Genomic DNA, 26,379 nt, shown 5'->3' on the forward strand with positions numbered 1-26,379 from the left:
TAGGGACAGAGTTATCTTTCTAAAACATACACAACTCTACTCTTCAAAATCTTCAGGGACTTTCCACTCCCAAGTTGCCTAGCATGGTACTAAAAATGCTTCCTAAATAAACCCCAACTTCTCTCTCCAACTTCGCTTAACCCTTTCTCCATGAATCCTGTACTCTAGCCACATCATTAACAATTCTTGTTTCCTGCAAATATCTTTTGTTAACTTGCCTCGGTAGCTTTCCCTAAATTGTTCTTTCGTGGTAATAATCCTCCTTCTCTGGTGAAATCTTATCTTTGAAGGCCCTATTCAAACACCTTGTGCTTTGTGAAGGCTGCTCTAATTCTCGCCAATTGAATAAGATACTCTCTTCTCTGTATACCCCCCAAAGACTTTGTAGATATCTTTATTACAGCATTTCTCATGCTTTACAGTTTATGTCTGTCATGTTCATTAGATTATGATCTACTTAATGATGAGTTTCAGGTTAAAAATTTTTTTAGAGCAGGGGCTCATTCTGTCGCTCAGGCTGGATGGAGTACAGTGGTATGATCATAATTTGTTGCAGCCTCAAACTCCTGGGCTTGAGTGATCCTCCCACCTCAGCCTCCCAAGTAGCTAGAACTACAGGCACATGCCGCTATGCCCAGCTAATTTTTAAATTTTTGTAGAGATGGGGTCTTGCTATGTTGCCCACGCTGATCTTGAACTCCTGGCCTCAAGCAATCCTCCCATCTTGGCCTCCCAAAGAGCTGGGAGCATAGGCATTGAGCCATTGTGCCTGGTGTCAATGTCAGGTATTTTTAAATTTTTTTCCTTAAATTGCTAGCACATAATAAAATGTCTAGAACCTATGTCATGGCATTTTTTGAGTGAAGGTGAAATCTGGAGAACTTTACTCTGATGAAGTCTGCAATTTTAAAAAATAATGTTAATATAACAATATTGCAATGGTTACATTTAAGTCAGAGGCTAAATATGTTAAAAAGTTCCAACATTCCCAGAAAAATAACTTGAGAAAAAAAAACAATAACAAAAACCCTTAGGCCCAAGTCTCTTATCTTTTTATAACTACAAATCAAGTACAACATATCATGAGATTTATAAAATAACATTTTAAACCTAGAAAACTTAGCTGCTAACAACTTGATATTACGAATAAGAATTGTTGATAAACATCTAAGTAACAATCATTTCTTCAGTTTCACATCACAGATGAATCATAAGAAAGAAACAGAATGCTATAAATTCTGGTTAAATGAGTGAATGGTCCCTTTGTACATAATTTTCATTCTATTTTATATGAATCAGGAGCAAATTCAAAGAATGAAGTCCACAAAAATAACAGACAACATACCTGTCCATGAATAGGTGAAACAGATCCAGGGGACACAGTTCGAGTGAAGGCTGATTTTTTCTGCCATGACGTATTTACAGTTAGGTTTGAAAAAGGTACATTTTGATAATCAGTCACTGATGCTGGTTGATTTGAAGAAAGCGGTCTGCAAATATAACACTTTAATATAAGTATACTTAATTGTTTAGAGCTTAAAAAAGTACTACTAATTTATCAACCTGTATATTATATACACTGTGCTTGCTTACACACAATTTGTGGGAATAACGAATTCATTAACAAACTACTGACTCATGTTTTCACTTACTGAATTTCAGTATTAAATCTGGAACAAAAGGTACTCTTGAAGAGTACAACCCAGATTACACTATGATGAAGTAGTAGGCTGATACAACTATGTATTAGGTATTTATACATTTGCAGAACCATATAAACTTTACTGTTAGCTAAAAACGTACTCAGTGGAAGTTGAGGTAGCAGACAAAGAAACTGTAGGAGGAAGTAAGGCCTTCTTTGGAGACACAGCTTTTTCATTTTCATTTGATGGCATTTTTTCTACGTAATTGCATGGAAACCAGCCAAAATGTCCTTGAAAACTACCATAAAGCCAACCAGGTTCTCCTATGGTTTTTTCATCAACCTATGGAAATAAAAAGAAGGATTAACAGTGCTTAGAAATTCGCACATTTACAATGGAAAGACAACAGAGATGGTTGTATAGTATTCTTATTTTCAGAATTAAGCCCATCTAACTAAATAGCTAAGGCATTTTCTACAAATTAACAGGCTACTATTTCTAGTCATTGGCAAGCTGTCTTTAATTTTATCCAATTTATATGAAAATATTTTAAAGAGAAATAGCATTATATATGGCTAATGAAAGAAAACAATCTTCCCCTATCTCATGGCTCCTATGCCCTGATTTTCACTCCTAACCTGCCATTCCTCCTGGTTTCTTCTGTATCACCATTTATATTTCTAAATAACATATTTATACTGCTATTTCTTGAATTTTTTTTAATTTTAGACATTATCGATCAGCTTTTGGCTATGGAAAATGAAGATTTACCACTCTTTCACTGCAGCCTCTTAGTCTACCAATACTGTTGTATCTTAATTTTTATTTAAATTATATTTAATGTTTATACTATTATGACTATGTTTAAATATTTCATCTGTTTGAGTCATGTAGCATGCTGCTGATTAAATTTCCTTTTTTTTTTTTTTTTTTTTAAAGACAGATTTTTGCTCTTGTTGCCTAGGCTGTTCTTGGAAGATAGTCTTTTTGAACTCTCTAACAGAATAATAAAACCTTCTCTGAATACTATTTTCCATTGGTAAATATGTCAGGTGACTTACCAATTTCATTTCTTGTCCCAGACATTTTTCTCCTACAGTGTGACATCCTCCAACCTCACAGTGTCTCTCCCTCTGCTTCTTGGTCCTTATTCCTTAAACACTGAGGACAGCCTCAACTTTATCACTGGCTTTTTTGCCTCATGCTATATACCCTTACTCAAAAGGTCCACTTACTCCTATAGTTTGATCAGTCCTCTGTGCAATAATAAATCCAAAAGCTGTGATCTCAGTAATGACTTCTTCCCAAAGCAACATGCCTATACTTTCAACTATTTGCAAGACATCTTCAAGTGGATGTCACACGGGAACTTCCAAGTCAAATTTGCACCACCAAAAATTTAGCCATTCTAAATAAAGTATCTTTGGCTCTTACCTCTTTTTACACTTCCACATCCAAACTACTGAGTCTGTCACTAAAGACTTTTTTTTTTTTAAATTGCATTTTAGGTTTTGGGATACATGTGAAGAACATGCAAGACTGTTACATAGGTACACACATGGCAGCGTAATTTGCTGCCTTCCTCCCCTTCACCTATATCTGGCATTTCTCCCCATGCTACCTCTCCCCAACTCCCCACCCTCAACTAAAGACAAAATGTGTCAATCCACCCTCACTGCCCTACTTCAGGCTTTTTTTCGTTTCACACTTAAGATTATTATGATTTTTACTGATCCTTCAAGATTCTAACTGTCCCCAACCCAAGCCAGAATTATCTCATATATAACTGTCATAATTAGCATTACATACATTATATATGTTATTACATTTAATTATGTAGCTAATACATAAGCATATGTACTTATTACAGATAAATTATTAATATGTAAATAACTTATTTACATATATCTCTTCCATTTGTCTGTGAGTTTTTTTATTGACTCCTACTGTCTAGCATCATAGAAATCACTTAACTCCCTGAATAAATGAATATGGTAGCGGTGTCTCTGTTCTCCAATCTACCTTCCATAACTTTCTAAAACACAGACTTAACAGTGTTACATCTATTAACATCATGTCAAATCCATTAAGATTTTTTAAAACTGCTTTTTGAGATATCATTAAGATAAATTTCATGTTTAAGGTGTTAAATTTGATGTTTTGACATATGCATACACCTGTGAAAAATCACCATAATCAAGATAGCAAACATTTCCATCACCCACAAAAGTTTCCTTTTGTTCCACTCTAAGTCCTCCAGCTCATCCCTCCCCATGACCTTCCCCACCATCTCTAGGAAAACACTGGCATGTTTTCTGTCCTATATATTGGTTTGCATTTTTAAAAATTTTATATAAATAAAATCATACTATATGCATCCTTTTTGTCTTTTTCCACTCAAGGCATCCATATAGTATGAAAGGTTTGTTCCTTTCAAATGTTGGTAAACATTTAAGTTTTTTCTAGTTTTTGGTTATTAAAAATAAAGCTGCTATGAATATTTGTCTTCATATGGACATATGTTTTCAGTTCTGGTGTAAATACCTAAGAGTGGAATGACTGAGTCACATGGTAGGTACATGTTTTAACTTTTTTAACAACGGCTTATGGAGATAAAATTCACAGTCCATATAATCCCTCCATTAAAGTAGACAATTAAATGGATTTTAATATATTCAGAGAGTTATGGGATCATTACCACAATAAATTACAGAATCTTTTTCCTCAAAAAGAAACACTATTTCTTAGATTCTTTGTCATACCTAAGAAACTAAAAAATCTTTGAGTAACCCAAAGTTGTAAAGATTTTCTGTTTTCTTCTAAAAGTTCTAGTTTTAGGTCCACATTTTATCTATTTTGAGTTATTTCTGTGTAATGTTGCAGGGAACAAACTGAAATTCATTTTTTTGCATATGAATATCCCTTGTTCCACCAGTACCATTTGCTATACATGTAGCATGAATCTACTTACCTATTCTGTTCCATTGATCTATTTTCCTATCTAGATGCTAATATCACAACTGTTTTGACTGCTGTAACTTTTATAATAAGCCTTAAATTCAGGTACTAAAAGACCTCCAACTTTGTTCATTTTCAAAGTTGTTTGGTTTTGAATCAGCTCGTCATTTGCTACAAAAAAAACCTGCTGAAATTTTCGTTGTTGTTGTCATAGAGATGAGGTCTTGCTTTGTTTCCCAGGTTGGTTTTGAACTCCTGGCCTCAAGAAATCCTCTCACTTTAGTATCCCAAAGTGCTAGGATTACAGGTGTGTGTCACAGCACCTGGCTGCCGGCTAAAGTTTTAATTAAAATTTCTTTGAGTCTGTGTAAGAATTTGAGAAGAACTGACATCTTATCTTTTTCTAAAAAATTTGTTTTGTTTATATAGGACTTAAGAGAAGAACTGACTTCTTATCAATACTGAGTCTTCCAATCCATGAGCACTATATATCTCTCCATTTATTTAGGACTTTAATTTTTCTCAATAAAACTTTGTAATTTTCAATAAATAGGTCTTGCAAATCTTTTATCAGTTTTATCTGTATTTCATATTTTTATGCAATTGTAAATGGTATTTTTAATTTCAATTTCTGAATAGTCATGATTTCTACACAGAAATACAACTGATTTTGTTATATTGATCTTGTATTCTGCAACCTTGCTAAACTCATTTAAATAGTTCTAGTAGTTGTTAAAAATAGATTCTATGAGACTTTCTGTATAGATTATCTTATCTTCTGCAAATAAATACAGTCTGTTTTTTCCTTTTCCAATCTTGATTTTTTTTAATCTATGCTAAGCCACTTCAGACCCATTAGGTTTCTTATCCTTGCAGATGTTGTCTCTCTAGTTTAAAGCTTTTAAAAGTTCAAACTTCTTAGCGCAGAATTAGAATACTCTGAAATTACAGTTTCTGGTTTCTACTTACCTTTCTAGCTTCATCTCCTACCACTTGTTCGATATTCTAGGCAAATGCTTATATGACATCCTTTAGAAACACCTGGTACATGCAAGCCTCAATGTTTTTATTTAAGGTATTCCCTTCTGCCCAGAATGTTACATGGTTTAGAGGAAATACTATAGACCTGAGAGTTAAAAGAACCACATTTCAGTCTTAGCCATGCTACCTGGTTATCCTTCATTAAGATAATGAATGCTATCTAACATGTTTGGTCATCTACAAATTTTGGGGGAAATACCCTCCACTAGGGCATCTTTCAGAAATAAATCGAGCATATTTATGAAAGCTCTTTGGAAACTGTAAAGCACTAAGCAAATATAAGGCATAATCCTTTAAGGCCTTGCTCCATCCTGCTCTTGGGAAAAATGTTCCAATTTTATTTGGTTGTTTTTCCTTCATTTTCTGGGTTCCCAAAGTACTTTATTTATTTAAATTAGTATGGACATTTATGTTATATTTTGTATAGTAATGTACATTTCTGTCTTTTCCTAGACTATGGTCTCCTTGCTCATTTTTGTATGTCAACAGAGGCACAGGGTTAGAAACTCAATAAATGTTAACTTGAATGGACTATTCTAAATTTGATTAACAACACACTTAAAGCTTAATTAATAATAAATGGATTTATTATTAGGGCAACTTCATTTATGTTTATGGCAAATAATTCCCATTTTAATGTTGTATGTCTGGCTGTTTATATTATGAATGAAATATTTAGAATATTCCTAAACCAGAGCTGCTATGGTTACACAATACAGTGTCACAGTAATGTAACTACCATAAAATGGTGTTTCTAATGTAGTTAGAATGAAAGGAAACACATATGAAATATTATTCTGTAAATCTAGTTTAAGAGTACTTTAAAATAGCTAAGCCTGCCAGGCATGGTGGTTCATGCCTGTAATCACAGCACTTGGTCAGGAGTTTGAAACAAGCCTACGCAACGTAGTGAGACTCCATCTCTTAAAAAAAAGAAAAATTAGCCCGGTATGGCGGTGTGTGCTTGTAGTCTCCACTACTCAAGAGGTTGAGGTGGGAGGAGGACAGCGTGAGCTCAGGTGGTCGAGGCTGCAGTGAGCCATGATCACGTCACTGCACTCCAGTCTGAGTAACAGATCGAGCCTCAGTCTCAAAAATAAATAAATAGACAGATAGACAGATAGACAGATAGATAAGCCAGAGCAATAAAAATACAGACAAGAGGCTGGGCGCAGTGGCTCAAGCCTGTAATCCCAGCACTTTGGGAGGCCAAGACAGGTGGATCACCTAAGGTCAGGAGTTCAAGACCAGCCTGGCCAACACGGTGAAACCCCGTCTCTACTAAAAATACAAAAAATTAGCTGGGTGTAGTGGCAGGCATCTGTAAACCCAGCTACTCAGGAGCTGAGACAGGAAAATTGCTTGAATCTGGGAGGCAGAGGCAGCGAGCTGAGATCACGCCATTGCACTCCAGCCTGGGCAACAAGAGCAAAATTCCGTCTCAGAAAAAAAGAAAAAAACCAATGCAGACAAGAATAAAATAAAACCTGAGGAATTACACAAACTAAAGTATTTCAGTGCTACAGAATGTTCAGCACTACACCTGATTTAAATGTATGGTCTTGGACATGGATGAAGCTGGAAACCATCATTCTCAGCAAACACACACAGAAACGGAAAACCAAACACCACATGTTCTCACTCCTAAGTGGGAGCTGAACAATGAGAACACATGGACACAGGGAAGAGAACAACACACACCAAGGCCTGTTGGGGAGTGGGGGGTTAAGGGAGGAATAGCATTAGGAGAAATACCAAATGGAGATGACGAGATGATGGGTACAGCAAACTACCATCACACGTGTATAACTATGTAACAAACCTGCACATTCTGCCCATGTATCCCAGAACTGTGTGTGTGTGTGTGTGTGTGTGTGTGTATGTGTGTGTGTATAAAATGTATGGTCTCAAGGTAAGGAATCACTGTAAGCTATGGGTATTGGCTAAATATGTACATATATGTATACACACACACATATATATACACATATGTACAGACACACACACACACACACACACACACACACACACACACACACACACATTTACCACATTTACTTACATGCCCTTCCTACTTTCCTTTCTACCTCCCTTCCTTCACTGACTGACTTGGCTGGCTAGCTGACTTTTGAGACAGAGTCTTACTCTGTCACCCAGTCTAGAGTACAGTGGCATGATCACAGGTCACTGTAGCCTTGACCTCCTGGGCTGAAGTGATCCTGACACCTCAGTCTCCCGAGCAGGTGGGACTACAGGTGCATACCACCAAACCTGCTTTTTTTTTTTTTTTTTTTTTTTTTTTACTTTTTATAGAAACAGGGTCTTCCTATGTTGTCCATACTGGTCTCCAACTCCTGTGCTTACGTGTTACTCCTGACTTGGCCTCTCAAAGCGCTGGGATTACAGGTGTGCATCTGCACCTGGCCACAAACTTTTACAAGTATTAAATTCTATAATACTTTTTTCTAGTGGTTTCAACCTAATCAAGAAGAAAAATCCATTCATTTATTCTTTAGAGTTAGATCAAGTTGTTTTTAAGAGGTCAATTTTAATATATTTCGCACCTGTCATTTATAGTCGTAATTAATTTTTAGTTGTCAACTTATATACTCAGTTAAACTGAACATTTTACATATATTCTCACAGGCCTAGCAAAACTACTTATTACTTCTTCTTAATTACTTATTAATTAATGCTAGCAAAATAGCATTAACAGATTGGAAGGCTAGAAAAACATTTCAGTTTGTTATCAAAATGTGGCCAACACTCAGTGGAATTTCTGATCGTTTTCACTTTCAGGGAAATCTCCTTTACTACCCTCATCCATTAAGTTGATCAGAACTTGCCTCTCATCTTACGAGGAATATGGACACCCTCAGACCTGACCTCATCTTCTACTTCAGAAAAATTTATTTATAATCCCTCCCATCCTTTCCTCCTGCCCTCTCTAATCACAAAGGAAAAGGTATCCAACCCGTCTACCACTCTTTCAGTGCTCCAGATTCCAGCCCTTCTAGCCTTTTCAAGAATCTTCCTGATTTCCAAATATTAGTCAGAACAGGGAGGTCTGACAAGGAACATGAAGTGCCTTCCTGATGCTGTGTGTCCTATACACTGATTTGAGTGGGGCTTCACAGATACATAGATGTGTACAAATTATTTGAGCTGTACACTTATGGTTGTATACTTTGCTATATGTGAATTATACTTTAATGAGAAAAACAATCTCTCTCTGTTATTTATTCTCTTTCCATTATCATTAGCTTGTTTCTTCTGCAAATCCTTCCTATCATTATTTAAACTTGCTCAGACTTCAGCCAACTTAAAAAAAAAAAGAACTTCCCTCAACCCACATTCCTCATTATTTACTACCTTCTCTCCTTCTCCCTTTCAAAGCCAAGCTCTTCCAAAGAGTTTATAAATTCACTGTCTCCTCTTCCTCTCTTCCAATTTATTCCAACTCATGAAATCTGGCTTCTTGCTCTATTGGTCCATTTATCTGACACTGCTGTCCTTAAGGTTAACAATACCTGTGCTATTGCTAATCTAATAATGTCTTATTTTTTTAGTCCTTGTCTTATTTCAGTTGCAGATCACTCTTCTCAAAGTTCCCTGACACTAAACTCCTGGTTTTTTCCCTACCTCTAGTCACTTCTTTTAAGGTTCCACTTCCTCTAATAATTCCTTCGGTGTACATGTTTCTCCAATCCTCTTCTCTCTCACGTTACTACTCCCGGGATGACCTCCACTTCTCTCCTGTGTTCCATTACCATCATATTATACTGACGATATCCAGATTTACATCCTCAGCCCAGACTGCTGCCTGACATCTCTCCAGGTACCTCTGGAGATCCAACTATTACTGCCTGGACATCTGAAACTCATATAAACCTAAACTCATAATTCCCACTTACATTTTATTTTCCCTCTGTGTTTTTTCCTCTCTTAGGAAATGATACCATCATCAACCAATTTTTTCAATCTGGCAACTCATGACTGATAGTAGTAACTCATGACTAATTCTTTATGTCAGAGTACACAAGCACCCAAGACACACAGCTAACTTTACGTTCCTGTTGTCACTGCCACCACAATGGCTCTCTGACCATGGGAGAGGTCTGTGCTAAAGCTGGTAGCAGTCTGCAACCTTTGCCTTTACCTTCCTTTTTCTACTGCTTTAAGTTGTCATACTTTTTCATTAACTACAAGCTTGTTAAGAGCAGAGACAATGTCTTATTCACTAAATCCCTAGACTAACATAGCCCTCAAAAAATATTTGAAGAAATAAATAAGAAAAAAAAAACAAAAATAGAAGTGAACTCTTGACCAAACATGTCCAGAGATAGTCTATATCTCTTTATCCACAGACATTATCTCATCATCCACAGCAAGGAGAGGAGGAATGGTAGGGACAGCAGACAATGGACTTGGGCTGGTTTAGAATGAGCTTCTACTGCAGCTCAGGTACAGCTCCGGTACTAATAGTGGCAATGGCAACAGCAGGAATGCGGAATGTGTGTTTGGGGATTATCTTGAGTGCTAGAGTTTTGGTAAATTTTCTTCCCCAGTATCATTAAACATTTGCCACTTAACTGATAAAATACACCAACTAGTGACAGTGCAGGGGGAGAGGGGAAAACAGGTGCTGGCTACCCTGGTTAATATTACTTTAACTAGAAGAAAACAGAAGCAGAGACTAAAATCCAAGTTTGTGTGCTTCTAAAGCCTGTACTCTTTCCATTATGTCATACTGGCTCTATCAAACACTATTCCTGGGATCTTCTCTCATTCATCTATTTTATATGGATTATGATAATATAATAAAAACTTCTGTCCCAAGAAACAAATTACCTGTGTCCAGTTAGGGCTGTGGAATCTAACTCCTTCAATTCTTTTAACAGTTGCCATGTGCCATAGTAGAAAGGACAATGAATTTGGACAACAAAAAACAAACACCTGTATCCCATTCTGGTAACTGTCGCAACGCTGACAGTTACAACTTGTGAGAGTTTAAGCTTCCTTGGCTAGAACTTGGTAGTAATAGTAACTGTCCTATGCAGCTCTGATGTATGTTGCAAGGGCCAAATGAGGTAATATTTAAGAAGTATTTTACAAAGGTAAATACATGAAATTATAGTCAACATTACTATAGAAACTAATATATTACAATGTATTCAGCTTATTCATGATTAAAAAAAGACTTCATTTCCTACCTGAATTATATCCCCAGAATTAAAACTCATCTCATCATGGTTCCTTGCTTCAAAGGGGTATAATGCTCTATAATTCACCAAAACACTAGCTGTCTCACCTAAAGAGAAGACAGTTGTAATTATTTGCTACTTACATGTGTACATACATATCTTTGTTATGACTCAATAAAGAGCTCCTAAAATCTAAAAGAAGAAATTGAGCACCAAATAGTACAATGAAAATCCACTTGATACAGACTTGATAGGATTTCAGTATCTTGACTAGTCATCTAATAAAAAAACAAACAAGGATGATCATCTTAAGTAAGGTAGGAGGCAGCAAAACAAAGAGATGACTTGCAGGATGAAGTACACACATAGCGATACACAGGGAAGTGCAGGAGTGGGAGCCAGGCTGAGGGGCACAAAGTAGGAGACCAAGCAAAGAGAGGCTTGGTTAGACCTGTGGAGGTCAGAACATAGCAGGGAAGAAAAGGACAAAAAGGGGTTCTCAAAAGAGAAGATCAGCAAGTAAACCGGGATGGCTGGAGAAAAATCTACAGATCTACGAGTACGGTTCTAACAGGAAAACAGTAGAGGAGGTCACAAATATACTGAATTGGATAAGATTAAAATTTTTTACTTGGTTCATCTTTAGAATAAATGCTTTAATCTGTAAAATTTCAACACATTGTGCCATTAATATGGATTCAAGGGTTTATATACCTAAAAGATATACAATAATACTAAAAGTATTATAGACATGGACTGAGGTGTATCAAAATTTTACTGTTGTTTCATTAAAATAAGTAACTTAGAGTTGAATACAATATTTAAAATTATTTTACTTCAATTATGAAAACTATGTTAGGGTCTTTTCACAGTCAGCAGTAACTATCTTCTTTTCTCCTGTGTTAAGATATCTACCCTCAGTCTGTCTTAATAAGCCTACATGCTTTTCATCCAAGTTTAATTTATAAAAAGGTTTTTTCTGACTCTACAATTAGTATCTTTGTTTTCATTTTCTTCCCTTTTTTTGTCTCTCATCGGGTCATTTTTTTTCTAGTTGCTTTTGTTCTACTGTCTCAAATCTATTGTTTTTATCCTTGCCCTTACGTTGTTTCTCCTCAGCTTTTCGTTCCTCTTCTTGAATTTTTTCTTGCGTTTTTTCTTCCTGGAGTCGCTTCTGTTTTTCTTCTTCCTCCTTTCTAAGACTTTCTTTCCATAAGTTTTCTTTTCCTTGCTTTGCTTTCCTTTACATAAAAGAAAAAGAGTTTGCATAACATCCTAGAAATTTTTTACACTAAATAAAATCATACTATAAGATCTGGTGCCTGTCAAGCTGAAGAACTAGCAATGAAGTATTAGTATAGGGGTGGGGAGAAACAGTTGAGATCATAGGTGAAAGAAAACCAATCAATCAAGAAAAGCTTTGGAAGATTTGGATTGATTAGTAGATGTACTCGGGTGTATGACTGATAACTTCTCACATCCTCATATTCCCTCCTGCTAACCAACCTCCAAACTCAAGAGAAAAAGAAAAGGTTGAAATGGAACCATTCAGCAAATAAATCTAAAAATCATATCTAAGTTTCCTTCCTTTCTCTCCAGATACTTCACAAGAACCTTCCAGCTTTTATTCCCACTGTACTATCTAATCTCTGTTTTAGGGGTTTAGTCATTGTTGCATGGAAATAGGAAATGCTTCTGGAAAGACAACCTACTTTTTTTTTTTTTTTTTTTTAAACAAGAGAGGGTCTTTCTCTATTGCCCAGGCATCACTGCAGCCTCGATCTCCTGGGCTCAAGTGATCCTCCTGCCTCAGCCTCCAAAGTAGCTAGCACTACAGGCACACGCCACTATACCTAGCCAATTTTTTTAATTTCTTTTTTTATAGAGACAGGGTCTCACTGTGTTGCCCAGTCTGGTCTGGAACTCCTGGCCTCAAGTAATCTTTCCGTGTTGGCCTCCAAAGTGCTGGGATTACAGGGATGAGCCACTGCACCCATTCTACTTTTTATATTATTACTTCAAAAAGTCTTTTTCATTTGCTTAGACAATACAGCATTTCTCCTCTCTAGGTCCACATGCTTTGGTAAATATTTCAATGAAATCTAACACAGCTATAGTTTGGTTTCTAGCCAGTCAAGATGATCTGTGATCAATTATTTTAGTATTAGAACTAATGCATCTTATAGTTCTCCCTTGGATGTATTTTCATGACCTCACTCAGAGGCAAATCTATTGTGTGTGCCCCTACACCCAGCTCATTTTTTTTTTTTTTTTTTAATTTTTTGTAGACATGAGGTTTTACCATGTTGGCCAGGCTGGTCTCAAACTCCTGACCTCAAGTAACCTGCTTGCCTAAGCCTCCCAAAGTACAGAGATTACTGAGGTGCCACCATTAAATTTAGCACCATCTCCAAGCCTCATCACTATCAGGGCAGTGAAGAGTATGGCAAGACACATTCTTAAGATCTGTCAGCATATATACCCGACCAAAGTGGGAACCCTGGCATAATTCCGCATCTCTATTCCTTAATTCCTGAAGGAATCTGAAAATCCTGAATAATTCAAAATATTGTAGCCCCTTAGTCATCAATGCTTTTACCTTCTCCCCCAACTGTTACTGTTGGTTCAGGAGCCCATTACTAGATTCCTTCCAACACTATCCAGACCTCCTTCATCCTCTATCATGTCATAGACTGCTTCATCCAGCAACTTTCATGACTGACTTCTGGTTCTCCTTTGAGGAAAATGCTTCTCTTGCAGTCCTCACTTAATGTCAACTAATACCCCCTTTCTCAGTTCCTCTGTGACTTTCCCTGACACTTTTCCAAGCCTCGTAAGTAATACCCAGTTAGCTTTCATTTGAATTTTCATAGCATTATAAATATCACTATCAGAGTACTTAGCACATATTCAGCACAACAAAAAAAGCAGAGGGCTCATTAAATTAAACTTTTCTATATATTTTTTAAGCTCTTCCTTCTTTCCACCAACTCCTCCTGCCAGGTTATCGTGGTCATGTAAATATGAGACTAGGACAACCTGGGTAAGGCTCCTTGCTTAATTTAAGGAAAGGATGCCAGGCCCTTCTACTCTAGGCTTGGTAGAGTAGGCTGAGCTCGCCCTGCAGGAAACCATGCCAGAATTCTGGTAAACTTTATGCAAGAACGAGTAAATGAGAAACTTGTCCAGTGCCACAAGATGCCACAGAAGCCGGGCAGACAGCAAAGAGGCCACACCTACACTGCGAAAACCTATTACCAATAGCTTGGGGAAAAGAAGGGAACATACCCGGGCAAATAGCCAATCAAATCAAGATGTGGTACTAAGACCCAGCTTCAGACTGAGTAGGTCCTACATGTACTTTTGCTCTCTTTATCTTCTCTACTACCTAATATAATATGTGAGGATGAGGAATGAAATTAAATGTGTGTAATTAGTATAATTTTTGGCCTGAAAGGAATTGTGAACATGATGAAGAAGGGTTAAGGTAAGTGCGTATGTCAATAGAAAGTTCGGACATAAGGATTAGCTGTGTAACCACTGCACAGTTCCCTTATGTAATTAAGTGGCACAAGTTAAGCAGTAAATAAGAGCCTACTTCATGTGAACTTTACTTCCTCTACTTTCATATTATTCTACTATCTCGTTAAAAGGCCACAAAAATAGGGGTCTAGATTGCCAGACAGTGGTTCACGCCTATAATTCCAGCACTTTGGAAGACCTAGGCGGGCAGATCACTTGAGCCCAGGAGTTTGAAACTCCCTGGGCAACACAGCAAGATCTCATCTCTATTAAAATTTTTTAAAAATTTACTTAGGAGTGGTGGTACATGCATATATTCCTAGCTACTAGGCGGGGGCTTAGGCGGGAGGATTGCTTAAGCCCAGGAGGTTGAGGCTGCAATGATCCCTGATCATGCCACTGCATTCCAGCCTGGGTGACAGTGTGTGGGCCCTGCCTCAAAATAAACAAACAGGGGTCTAGGAGTAAACAATACTATAGTTATTTAACTGTCTGAATCCTCTATTAGAATTATGAGAAACTCAGGGGCAAGGGGTAATCAAAGGTCTATAAGCATCACAGCCAACAATATCCACTCAAAAAAATGTGTTGGAGGTGGCTACTTTGAAACCATTAAGAATAGAGGCCTACTAAATGGTAGTATGTCTTTCTTGCCTTTTCATAAAAATTACTCATCTAATCTTTACCAATGCAAAGAAATACTGGTTCATCCATGTTTGTTAACTGTACTAATTTCTGACACTAGAGAACTTAGAAGAAAGAGAGGAATGTATTAGAAAAAGAATCTTAATGGTAGAAAAATATCATGCAAAGTCTCTAAATGAATAATTCTAGGCTTCAGATACAATAAATGTCTTCTTATTATAAATGAAGGTAATTAATATATCTCAGTGATAAAAAGAGAAATGCATCAATGTGGCATTCTACATTCAGTATTACTATATACAATTAAATATTCTGTTTTTATAATCTTTTGGGAAACTAATAGATTTACTAAGGAAAGGTGGAATTAATGAGTGTTTACTGTGTCCAAGAAATTATATTTAGCTCTTTAGCTACATTATTTTATTTTTGAACTTAGAGGCAAGGTCTTGCTGTGTTGCCTAGGCTGACCTCAAACTCTTGGGCTCAAGTGATTCTCCCGCCTCAGCCTCCCACATAGCTTGGGACTACAGGTACATGTCACCAGGCCTAGTTCCAGCTACATTATTTTATTTAATACTCACAATTATCTATGAGACATGCATTACTGTCTCTTTTTTCAGATGGAGTAACTGAGGTTCAGAAAGATAAAATAACCAAGGTCACCCAGGTAGTAAGTGGCAGAGCAAGAATTCTAATACAGGTTTGACTCCAAAGTCTGCTATTTTTCACTAGTGGAACATAAAATCAGTTACTGCAAACTTGGCCCCTAAAAGAACTGAACTTATGAAATCTAGAATCTGATTAGGATAATTCTTTTATTTCCCTTAAATTTTCATAAAGATATGAGCAACAAAATTACAATTCTAGTGGCAATATAGTAGAATTAATATATCAGCTTAATTACCTTGCAGACTCATCTTCTAGTTTCTTTTTCTGTATTAGCTCTAATCTCTTTCTTTCAATTTCCTTCAACTTGTCACGTTTGATCTTAAAAAGTTGTTCAAGGGCTAACTGCTGTGTGTTATAGGTTTCTCTCAGTTCCTAAGGAGAAAAAGAAAATAAGTCAATATGTGAATGATTTGTTTGTCATATGCATTAATACGGCATTTGCATTAAAAGATAAAAATCCTAAAGCAAGTTACACTAAATTTAAAAGATTTAAAGTTTTACAAAATAACTAGATTTTAAAAACTCTGAATAAGTATTTAAATCATATAGCTCCTGAGATAAGCACATTAAAATAATCTAGTTTTGCATCAGTTCATTTCTACGGAACACAGAATCTTTAACAAGCCAATGCTTTGATTTGGTACACCATTTTCAATTAAAAAAAGCAATCCATTAAAAATATGGGGGAATAATTTGCTTGTTATAACATGTGAAGAAAAATTTTGTTCGGCCATGTTTCTGACATATGTAGTTTAACCAAGTTATTTTTATCCAATATGATCTTGAACTAATCACCAAATTATTAAATAATTCAGTTCAAAACTAAAAATGGAAAAGATATCTGCCTAAAATCATGACTACAATGAGCCAAAATAATAAAAAGTATTCCAAACAGGAATTGAAGTAAACAACTGCTTATTGAGCACCTAGTTCTATGCTAAGTGCTACAAAGGATTCCAAGGGGATCCAATACAAGGCTGACCCCCAACTCTACAGACTTTGCCTTTAAAGAATTCATAATCTCAATGTAGAGGCAAGTGCCAACATGCAGGGCAGAGGTAAATTCCTTGGTAGAAACTTGTGATTATCTGCTTAGCATTTTCTTTTCTCTTTTCTTTTTCTTCTAACAGCACCCTGCCTTCCTCTGGGAAACTGATCTTTCTGCCTTCCCCTCAACATCTTACGTGGTTTTAAAAGGTCTGCCAAACTCAGAGCTCCTCTTACTCCCACTCAGGCTGTTTATTCCTGACCTAAACAATTACAGCACCCTACTTCCCTGCTCAGAAATGACTGGTTCAAAGGACATAAGCATCATCCAGGCCAGCCCAGAACACTTTCCTGGGATTCAGATACACTGAAGTGGGGAGAAAGAAACCTTTCTTTCTTGAGCTCATTAAACTGGGATAAAGTAAAACTGGAGCTGCCTCACAATCAAATAAGACCTGGAGATAGGAATAAAATCAACTCAGGAAAAAAAGGAAGTAAAGATTAGAGACTGACGTGGACAGAACCTACACTACAGAAACTGAATGTTCAATATCATGGCTTGGAGACCTAGGAACTGCCCCTGTCCAGCAGCCCTTCCATGGATTCAGCTGGTAGTCTTAGGATTCTTCTAATAACCACTCATTAGCTTAACCATTTTTAACTAGATTTCTTTCATTTGGAATCTACAGAATCCTGAATAAGAGAGTAGAAAAAGGAGGCTGGAGGAAAAAAATGGGGGTGAGAAACTTAGAATAATCAAAAGAAACTTCCTGGCAAAAGCAGGAGCTAGACAATATTTGGGCAGAATGTTCTGGTAAAAAATGTTTTTTTGGTATCAACCTATACACAATAACAAAACTCCAAACTCCATTTCTTTTCAGAGATAACTATTTTATAGGTAAACCTTTCACTTGATTAAAATGGTAGATTCAATCTGAGTACAGCATGGTGTCCAGAGACTATGTCCAACATGCCTAAGCAAAACATTTACAACTTAATAATGCAAATAATAATGCAAATACTGCTTTTATAGCAAATCTTCCACAGCTCTCAGCTTCTAGGGTTTTATTTGTTGTACCTTTCTCTAAATTCTGTTGAAAAGCAGAAGAATAGAGTGGTTACAATCTATGGAGAAGCAAGGTGGTTTAGTGATAAAGAGCATGGGATTGAAATAAGACTAACAAGGCTTGACTCAAGCTCTGTATACTAGCTGTATAACCTTAGGAAAGTTATTTTATAGTTTCCTCATCAGTAAAATGAGGTTAATCACAGTGTAAGAGTGCCCAATCTTTTGGCTTCCCTGACCCATATGTAAAGAATTGCCTTGTGCCACATGTAAAATACACTAACAATAGCTGATGAGCTATACATACATACATACATACATACATACATACATACATAAAATTGCAAAAAAAATCTCATAATGTTTTAAGCAAGTTCACAAATTTGTGTGGGGCTGCATTCAAAGCTGTCCTGGGCCACATGTGGCCTGCGGGCTGTGGGTTGGGCAAGCTTGTTATGATACATGCCTCACAGAGTTGCTGTGAGGATGAGTTAATACATATAATGTGCTTATTATAGTGCAGAGCACATAGGTTCTCAATAGACATTAGCTATTATTATTGGATAAAGACATAAATGAGTAGAGTACTAAGTTTTAAAAGGAGAGTAAAAAGGAACCAAATTAATGTCTGATCTCAACAAGGCTGCCGGCTCAGCCCTCCAACTTGTCCTTTAAGACAGTGCTCTAATTCCTTACTAACCACATTCCCTCCAGTGTCAGAGTTAATGAGCTTCCTCGTGCCATCTGTATATTCCTCTATCATAGTGTCTTCCAACTGTTATGACTGCCTCCTCCACTACAGTGAGTTTCTTGACAATAGGACTGTCTTTCATCAAGGTATCTCCAGCCAACAGAGAGCCTAGTACAATATGGATATTTAATAAGTATTTATTGGACAAGTGAAAAATGCATAAACAACAGTCTATGCAAATTAGTAAGATTTGAAGAGCACCACAAAGCTTGCCAAGTATTTCTTCTCTCTGATTACAGTGATCTAAAAATTCCTAACCTTAGACCTATTCTGGGTTAAGTCACTACTTCCAGGAGGTCCTTGTTACACATAATAGTTAAGCGAGAAAAAAATAAACCAATCAGAATTCATTAAGAATTGTTCTCAATTTTTTTTTTTTTTTTTTTTTTTTAAATATGGAGTCTCCCTCTGTCATCCAGGCTGGAGTGCAATGGGATGATCTCAGCTCCCTGTAACCTCTGCCTCCTGGATTCAAGCAATTCTCCTGCCTCAGGCTGGTCGTGAACTCCTGAGCTCAGGCAAACAGCCTCCCAAAGAGGGAGCCACTGCACCCGACCAAGTTGTTTGCAATCTTAATAGAATGACAGATTATCTCTTTCACGTTAAGGAACTTCTATTACTAGTTTGCCAATAAGTTTTACTTTTAAATTCATGAATGGATATTAAATTTTATCAGATACCTTTCCCGTATCTAATAAAAGCATAATATTTTTGTCCTTTAGTCTGTTTATATAGTAAATTACATTACACTTTTCTGTATATTAAATCACCTTTGTATGGTTGAGGCAAATCCAAGTTGGTCATGATGCGTTATGTTTTTACACGTGTGTGTGTATATACACATACATGTGTGTGTGTGTATATGTATGTGTGTGTGTGTGCATACATTTCTGCATTCAGCTTTTTAGTATTGCTTCGATTTTTTTGCCTCTTTGTTAAATTGGCCTATAATTATCCTTTCTGATACTGTTCTTATCAGGTTTTGAAATGCTCATGATAGCTTCACATAATAAGCAGGAAGTATTCCCTCTTTTTCTGTATTTTGAAACAGTTGTCTAACAGTGGAATTACTTGCTGCTTCAGTAAAAACTCTGGGTTTGGATTCTCTTTTAGGGAAGATTTTAAACTACAGCATTAAAATGCTTAATGACAACAGAACTATCTAGACATTTTTTAGTCAGTTTGGAAAACTAACTTGTTCATTTAAGTTTTTATATTTGTGTGCAAAATTTTGTCAAATTATCATCTTTTAACATTTGTAAAATAGTTATATCGCCTTTACACTAGTTCTTATTTGTGCTTTCTTTTTAAAATCAGTTTTGCCAAAGGTTTGTTAATTTTATTAATCTTTAAAAGAATCAAACGTTGGCTTTCTTGATACTCCGTATTAAATGTCTGTTTCACTAATTTCCCTCACTTTCTTTGGTTTAATATGCTATCTTTTTCCTATCTTAAGTTGAACATTTAGCTTATACATTTTCTTCTTTTTTTTTTTTTTTTTTTTGAGACGGAGTTTCGCTCTTGTTACCCAGGCTGGAGTGCAATGGCGCGATCTCAGCTCACCGCAACCTCCGCCTCCTGGGTTCAGGCAATTCTCCTGCCTCAGTCTCCTGAGTAGCTGGGATTACAGGCACGCACCACCACGCCCAGCTAATTTTTTGTATTTTTAGTAGAGACGGGGTTTCACCATGTTGACCAGGATGGTCTCGATCTCTCGACCTCGTGATCCACCCGCCTCGGCCTCCCAAAGTGCTGGGATTACAGGCTTGAGCCACCGCGCCCGGCTAGCTTATATATTTTCATCCTTTTTTCCCCTAATATAACCATTTAAGGTTATTACCCTCACTACTTGGGTTGAATTTCAGCTCTTCTACTTACTAGCTTGAGTGATCTTGGGCAAGTTACTTAACTTCAAATTGAACATCTTTGTAGCACTCTAAAGTATTTTTACATAGAACGCCTACATTTGACCTTTACAACAATCCTGTAAAATAGATATTATGACTATTACTGAGGCTCAGAAGATTAAGTGACTTGCCTGAAGTCATGCAGTTTTGAACTATCTCCATGATGCCGTTCAATCCTATACCACGGATTCTACAAATCTGTTAACTTTCACTTAAATCAGATTAAATAACTAAATTATTAAAATATCTTTATTAGCTAGAAAAAAAATTAAGTGATTCAAATGAATTTAAAACAAATAGTATTTCATTTCTACTCTAATAGGAGGTGACTAACAGGCAAGAAGGATAAAGCAGCATTTTAAATAAGCAAACAGCAGGCAACATTAGTCTCAGTGAGAAGACTAACCAGTAACCTCAGTGTGACCATTCTCTCAGAGCCTGCTAAAAAAAAAAGAAAACAAAACCAAAAAACAAGAGAGATCACCTCCCTCCATATGGCTCCTGAATTCAACGAGCCATCTTAAAACTCAGTTTTATAAGAAATGTTCAGAGTAACTGAGAACTAGAAAGTAAGGCCAGAATGATGAAATCCCAATGAAAAGATATAGGACTGATGATTCTCCATGGGATTATTTCCCCATGTTCAGTTACAGAAAAAACAAAAAATATATATGCTAAGATAATGAGGATAGAATGCTACAGAATCCCTTGCTGAGCAAGAATTCAAACCATAACTCCTATTTTCAGTAATCTTCTAAGGAGGTTTGATTTGAAGCCTTGAATCTTTGAAATGGGGCTTCCTCCTTGGGCAGATACAGAACAGAAAAAATCTAGTAACTGGAATCTCCGCCCTAGTGACGGTAAACTAATTTCTTAGAACAGCCCTCCTGCCAAGAATTACAAAAGCTGAAAAAATGTGAAAACCCCTTGTTTATAGGTATTGGAGTGCTATCAAGGCAGTGAGGCCTAGGAAAGTCAAGAGGCTGGAGAGAAGGGAAGTTCAAGAGAGGTAATAGTGACATTCAGTACCACATCTCCTTGTATGCATTTGCCCACTGGTAAATCATGGCTGAGGGCATAAGAAGCAGAGCAGAGTTTCCAGCTGTGTTAAGAGGCTGGAATTCAGGAAGAAGGGTCCTGGTAACACTCTAGGTTTTTAGACCTAAGGCCACAAGGATTAGGGGTGAACAAGAAATAGAGCAGTCTGCCCCACACTGCTTGCCAGAAGCAAAAGGAAATTCTCTCTAGAGAAAAATCTCATTTGGAGTGTCAAAATATCTCTTTAATTTTTCATGCAAAAAGTCTATAATAAAAAAATTACTGAGTATGCCAGAAGTCAAAACCATATGATCAATAAGTAAGAGAAAAAACATACACTAGAAACGGTTGTACAGATAATAATTACCAGATAAGAACTTTAAAACAAAAGTGATCAAAATGTTCAAGATATCAGATAACAAGATAGAGAATTTTAGCAAAGAGCTAGAAGCTATAAAAAGGAATAAAATGAAAACTCAAGAACTAAAAAACAGAACAGAAATTAAGAACTCAAGAGATGAGTTTAAAAGCAGACTAGTCATAACTAAAGGGAGAAATATTGAACTCAAAGTGAAAATATCTAGACTGAAGCACAGAGATACAAAAGGACAGAAAACACAGAACAGAACACAAGGTGTACACCAAACAGAGTGAAAAGGTCTGACATATCTGTACTGAGTCCCAGAAGGAGAGGAGAAAAACAAATGCCGAGAAGCAATGTTTGAATAGATATCAGCCAAGAACTTTACCAAGTAACCAGTAACATCAAGTTACAGATTCAAGTAGAGCCAAGAAGAGCCCTTGGCACATCATAGTAAAACTACTGAAAGAGATAAAAAGATGCTCAAAAGCAGCCAGAGGAAAAAAAGGTTAAATTACCTTAAAGATGACAGCTGATTTCATAATATGAAAACATGAAAGTCAAAAAACAATGCAATGACATGTTCAAAGTACAGAGAGGAAATCATTCTATAATTCTATAACCACTGAAAATACTCTTCAAAAATAAAAGTGCAATAAAGACATTTTCAGAAAAACAAAAATAGGAAGAACTCATCACTAATACCGGCTTTAAAGGAAATACACTAAACACTAACGGACATTCTTCAGGCAGATGGAAAAACTCCCAGATGAAGCATGGACATACAGGAAGGAATAAGGATCAATGGAAATCTTGATAAATAAATACATGGGTACATCTAAATGAACACTGACAGAATGAAACGTTAATAATGGATTACAGAGTTTAAAATATATGACATGAATAGCACAAATGTAAGAGGCATATGGCAATACATGGAGTTAAAGTATCCAACGTCTCTGCAGTATTTGGTAAGTAGTAAAATTACTAATCTATATTAGACTTAAATAAACCAAGGCTGCATATCGTAATTTCTAGCATGCCCACCAACAGAAAAGTAAAAGAAGGTATAAGAAGCCAACAAAGAAGAAAAAAAATTGAGTTTAAAAAAACATACACGATCAGGCCAGCCACAGTGGCTCATGCCTGAAATCCCTGCACTTCGGGAGGTGGAGGTGGGTGGATCACCTGAGGTCTGGAGTTCGAGACCAGCCTGGTGAACATGGTGAAACCCCACCTCTACAAAAAATACAAAAATTATCTGGGTGTGGTGTCAGGCACCTGTAATCCCAGCTACTTGGGAGGCTGAGGCAGGAGAATCACTTAAACCTGGGAAGCAGAGGTTGCAGTGAGTCAAGATCGCACCATTGTACTCCAGCCTGGGTGACAAGAGCAAGATTCCATCTTAAAAACAAAACAAAGACAAACGAACAAACAAAATACATGGGCCAGGCATAGTGGCTCATGCCTGTAATCCCAGCACTTTGGGAGGCCGAGGTGGGTGAATCACCTAAAGTCAGGAGTTCAAGATCAGCCTGGCCAACATGGGGAAACCCCTCTCTACTAAAAACTCAAAAAATTAGCAGGGTGTTGTGGCTCGTGCCTGTAGTCCCAGCTACTTGGCAGGCTGGGACAGGAGAATCACTTGAACCTAGCTGAAAGAGCACCAGTGAACTCCAGCCCGGGTGCAGAGTGAGACTCCATTTAAAAAAAAAAATCAAAAAGTGACAAGAAAGGAAAGAGAAAGGAACATAAAACAGGTGAGACAGATAACAGAGAAAAATGGTAGATTAGGCTGGGTGTGGTGGCTCATGCCTCCCAAACTGGCTCAGCACTTTGGGAGGCCAAGGTGGGTGGATCACTAGGTCAAGAGATCAAGACCATCCTGGCCAACATGGTGAAACCCCATCTCTACTAAAAATACAAAAATTAGCTGGGCATGGTGGTGCGTGTCTGTAGTCCCAGCTACTCAGGAGGCTGAGGCAGGAGAATCACTTAAACCCAGGATACGGAAGTTGAAGTAAGCCGAGAATGCACCACTGCACTCCAGGCTGGCAACAGAGCAAGATTCCATCTCAAAAAAAAAAAAAAAGAAAAAAAGAAAAATTGGTAGATTAAATTTCAAATGTCTGTAATTACACTAAAGATAAACAGACTAAATATTCCAATTTGAAACACAAAGATAGGCCGGGCGCGGTGGCTCAAGCCTGTAATCCCAGCACTTTGGGAGGCCAAGGCGGGTGGATCATGAGGTCAGGAGATCGAGACCATCCTGGTCAACACGGTGAAACCCCGTGTCTACTAAAAATACAAAAAATTAGCTGGGCATGGTGGCACGTGCCTGTAATCCCAGCTACTCAGGAGGCTGAGGCAGGAGAATTGCCTGAACCCAGGAGGCGGAGGTTGCGGGGAGCCGAGATTGCGCCATTGCACTCCAGCCTGGGTAACAAGAGCGAAACTCCGTCTCAAAAAAAAAAAAAAAAAAAAAGAAACACAAAGATAGACTTCATTTTAAAGATCCAACTGTATGTTATTTAAAAAATACAATTTGGATGAAAAGACACAAACAGGTTTTAAGAGGATGGAAAAAAATATACCATGCTATGCTACCAAAAATAAATCTGGTGTAAACTAATATAAGAAAAAGTAGGCTTTAAGGCAAGATACATTTCTAGAGGAACATATGATAAAGGGTCCACCCACCAGGAAGCTATTAACAATTCTAAATGTGTATGCACTTAGTAATACAGCTTCAAAATCTATAAAGAAAAAAAAATAATGAAATGAAAAGAAGCAAAGACAAATCCATGATCAAAGTAGAAGATTTAATCATATCAATCTCCATAATTGATAGAAACAGACAAGAAAACCAGCAAATCCAATCATCTTGCCTTCACTCTAGAGAGCAGCATGTCTTATTCTGAGGGCCAGAGAACTTCCAAGGTTTTTATTATTATTTTTTTAATAGAATTCAGAGGTCCATGAACTTGGACAGAAACAAAATTAATCTTTACTTTCATTAACTTCTATCTTCTATCTGAAATACAGCATTTTCTTCAATTCCAAATCTAAGCAACAAACCAGTCCTATTAGCTACACTTGTGATATTTTTTTACCAACAGAAATCAGATATTTCTTGGTATATTAGATAACTCATTATGTATGTACATCACATACATTTTGACTTCAAAATGATGGTATTATTATATCTGATACTACATCTTATTATTTCATTAATATAGAAGAACATGTATTACTATATCACGAATTTCTTTTTAAAAATATTTAATGACTCTTGCGCCGGGCGCGGTGGCTCAAGCCTGTAATCCCAGCACTTTGGGAGGCCGAGGCGGGTGGATCACAAGGTCAAGAGATCGAGACCATCCTGGTCAAAGTGGTGAAACTCCGTCTCTACTAAAAATACAAAAAATTAGCTGGGCATGGTGGTGCGTGCCTGTAATCTCAGCTACTCAGGAGGCTGAGTCAGGAGAATTGCCTGAACCCAGGAGGCGGAGGTTGCGGTGAGCCGAGATCGCGCCATTGCACTCCAGCCTGGGTAACAAGAGTGAAACTCCGTCTCAAAAAAAAAAAAATTTAATGACTCTCAATTGATTTTTAAAATTATCCTATAAATTTCATTTTATGAATTTTAAATATTATTTTGAGAACAGGTCCAGGGACTTCATCAAATTGTTGACAAGTCCGTGGCATAAAAATGGTTAGGAGGCTCTGTTTTAGATACCAATATTTGTATCCCATCCCTCCAGGGAGCTCTTAAGGCCACACCTTATATTATTATATCCTACCTTGGAGAAAAAGGCGGTCCTGAAATTCTCTGAAAGAAGGAAAGAAATACTTCCTCAATCTTTATAATATTATAGATTTGGGAAATGTTTTCTCTAACATCTAATACATTGCCCATTCAAGTTTTTATTTGTAATCCAAAACACTAGCAGTTCCTTCTCCCCAATTTAGTAGCCTTATTGTCCTCTGAATAAATCAAAACCTCACCCTGCCACCTGGAGGAGTATTACTAATGTAGATTACCCCAGATCCTTGGAAGCATAGGGTTAAGACCTAACTCCTTGAAGGAAATCACAATTCTACCATTAACAGATTCTACTTTCCCACTATGGACAAGCATTTCCCCAATCATTATCTCAAGACAACAGTGGTGACTTTACAACACATTAAGGTATTTTGGAGATTCTGACAACCCCTTTCTTAAGAAGAATAACAAAAACATTTGTCTAACATCTAAGAGTTTACAAAGCATTTCCATCTATATGCCATCTCATTTAATTGTAAGACTCTGGGCAAAGAAGACAGGCAGTTATGTCAGCTTGTTTTGAAAAGGAAGAAAACAAAGTTTGGAGGGTAAATGACAAACAGTTACATAACTGGCAAGTGGCATGCATAAGACCAGACCTCACTTTTTAAGATTCCTAAGCCAGTACATTTTTCATTGTACTTCACTGTTAAAAAATGTGTGAATTTTTTTTTTTTTTTTTTTTTTTTTTTGAGACGAAGTCTCGCTTTGTCACCCAGGCTGGAGTGCAGTGGTGCAATGTTGGCTCACTGCAACCT

General features: G+C 36.9%; 1 protein-coding gene and 1 non-coding gene across 8 annotated transcripts in view; both read right to left on the minus strand.

The window, feature by feature from the left end:
- The window catches only part of ITSN2 (intersectin 2), a 167,578-nt gene that overhangs the window by 55,007 nt on the left and 86,192 nt on the right, over positions 1–26,379 (minus strand). For all 7 annotated transcript variants that reach the window (XM_074394697.1, XM_074394687.1, XM_074394703.1 and 4 more), the window contains 5 exons: positions 15,918–16,054; positions 11,951–12,087; positions 10,856–10,953; positions 1,804–1,985; positions 1,346–1,490 (listed from right to left, as the gene is read on the minus strand). In XM_074394697.1, the coding sequence (XP_074250798.1) occupies positions 1,346–1,490; positions 1,804–1,985; positions 10,856–10,953; positions 11,951–12,087; positions 15,918–16,054 (699 nt within the window). The remainder of the gene's footprint in view (positions 1–1,345; positions 1,491–1,803; positions 1,986–10,855; positions 10,954–11,950; positions 12,088–15,917; positions 16,055–26,379) is intronic.
- LOC120362260 (small Cajal body-specific RNA 21) lies at positions 13,866–13,985 on the minus strand. The gene has a single exon (XR_005578217.1).

This window comes from Saimiri boliviensis, chromosome 1 (genome assembly GCF_048565385.1).
Source record: "Saimiri boliviensis isolate mSaiBol1 chromosome 1, mSaiBol1.pri, whole genome shotgun sequence".
Lineage (NCBI taxonomy): Eukaryota > Metazoa > Chordata > Mammalia > Primates > Cebidae > Saimiri > Saimiri boliviensis.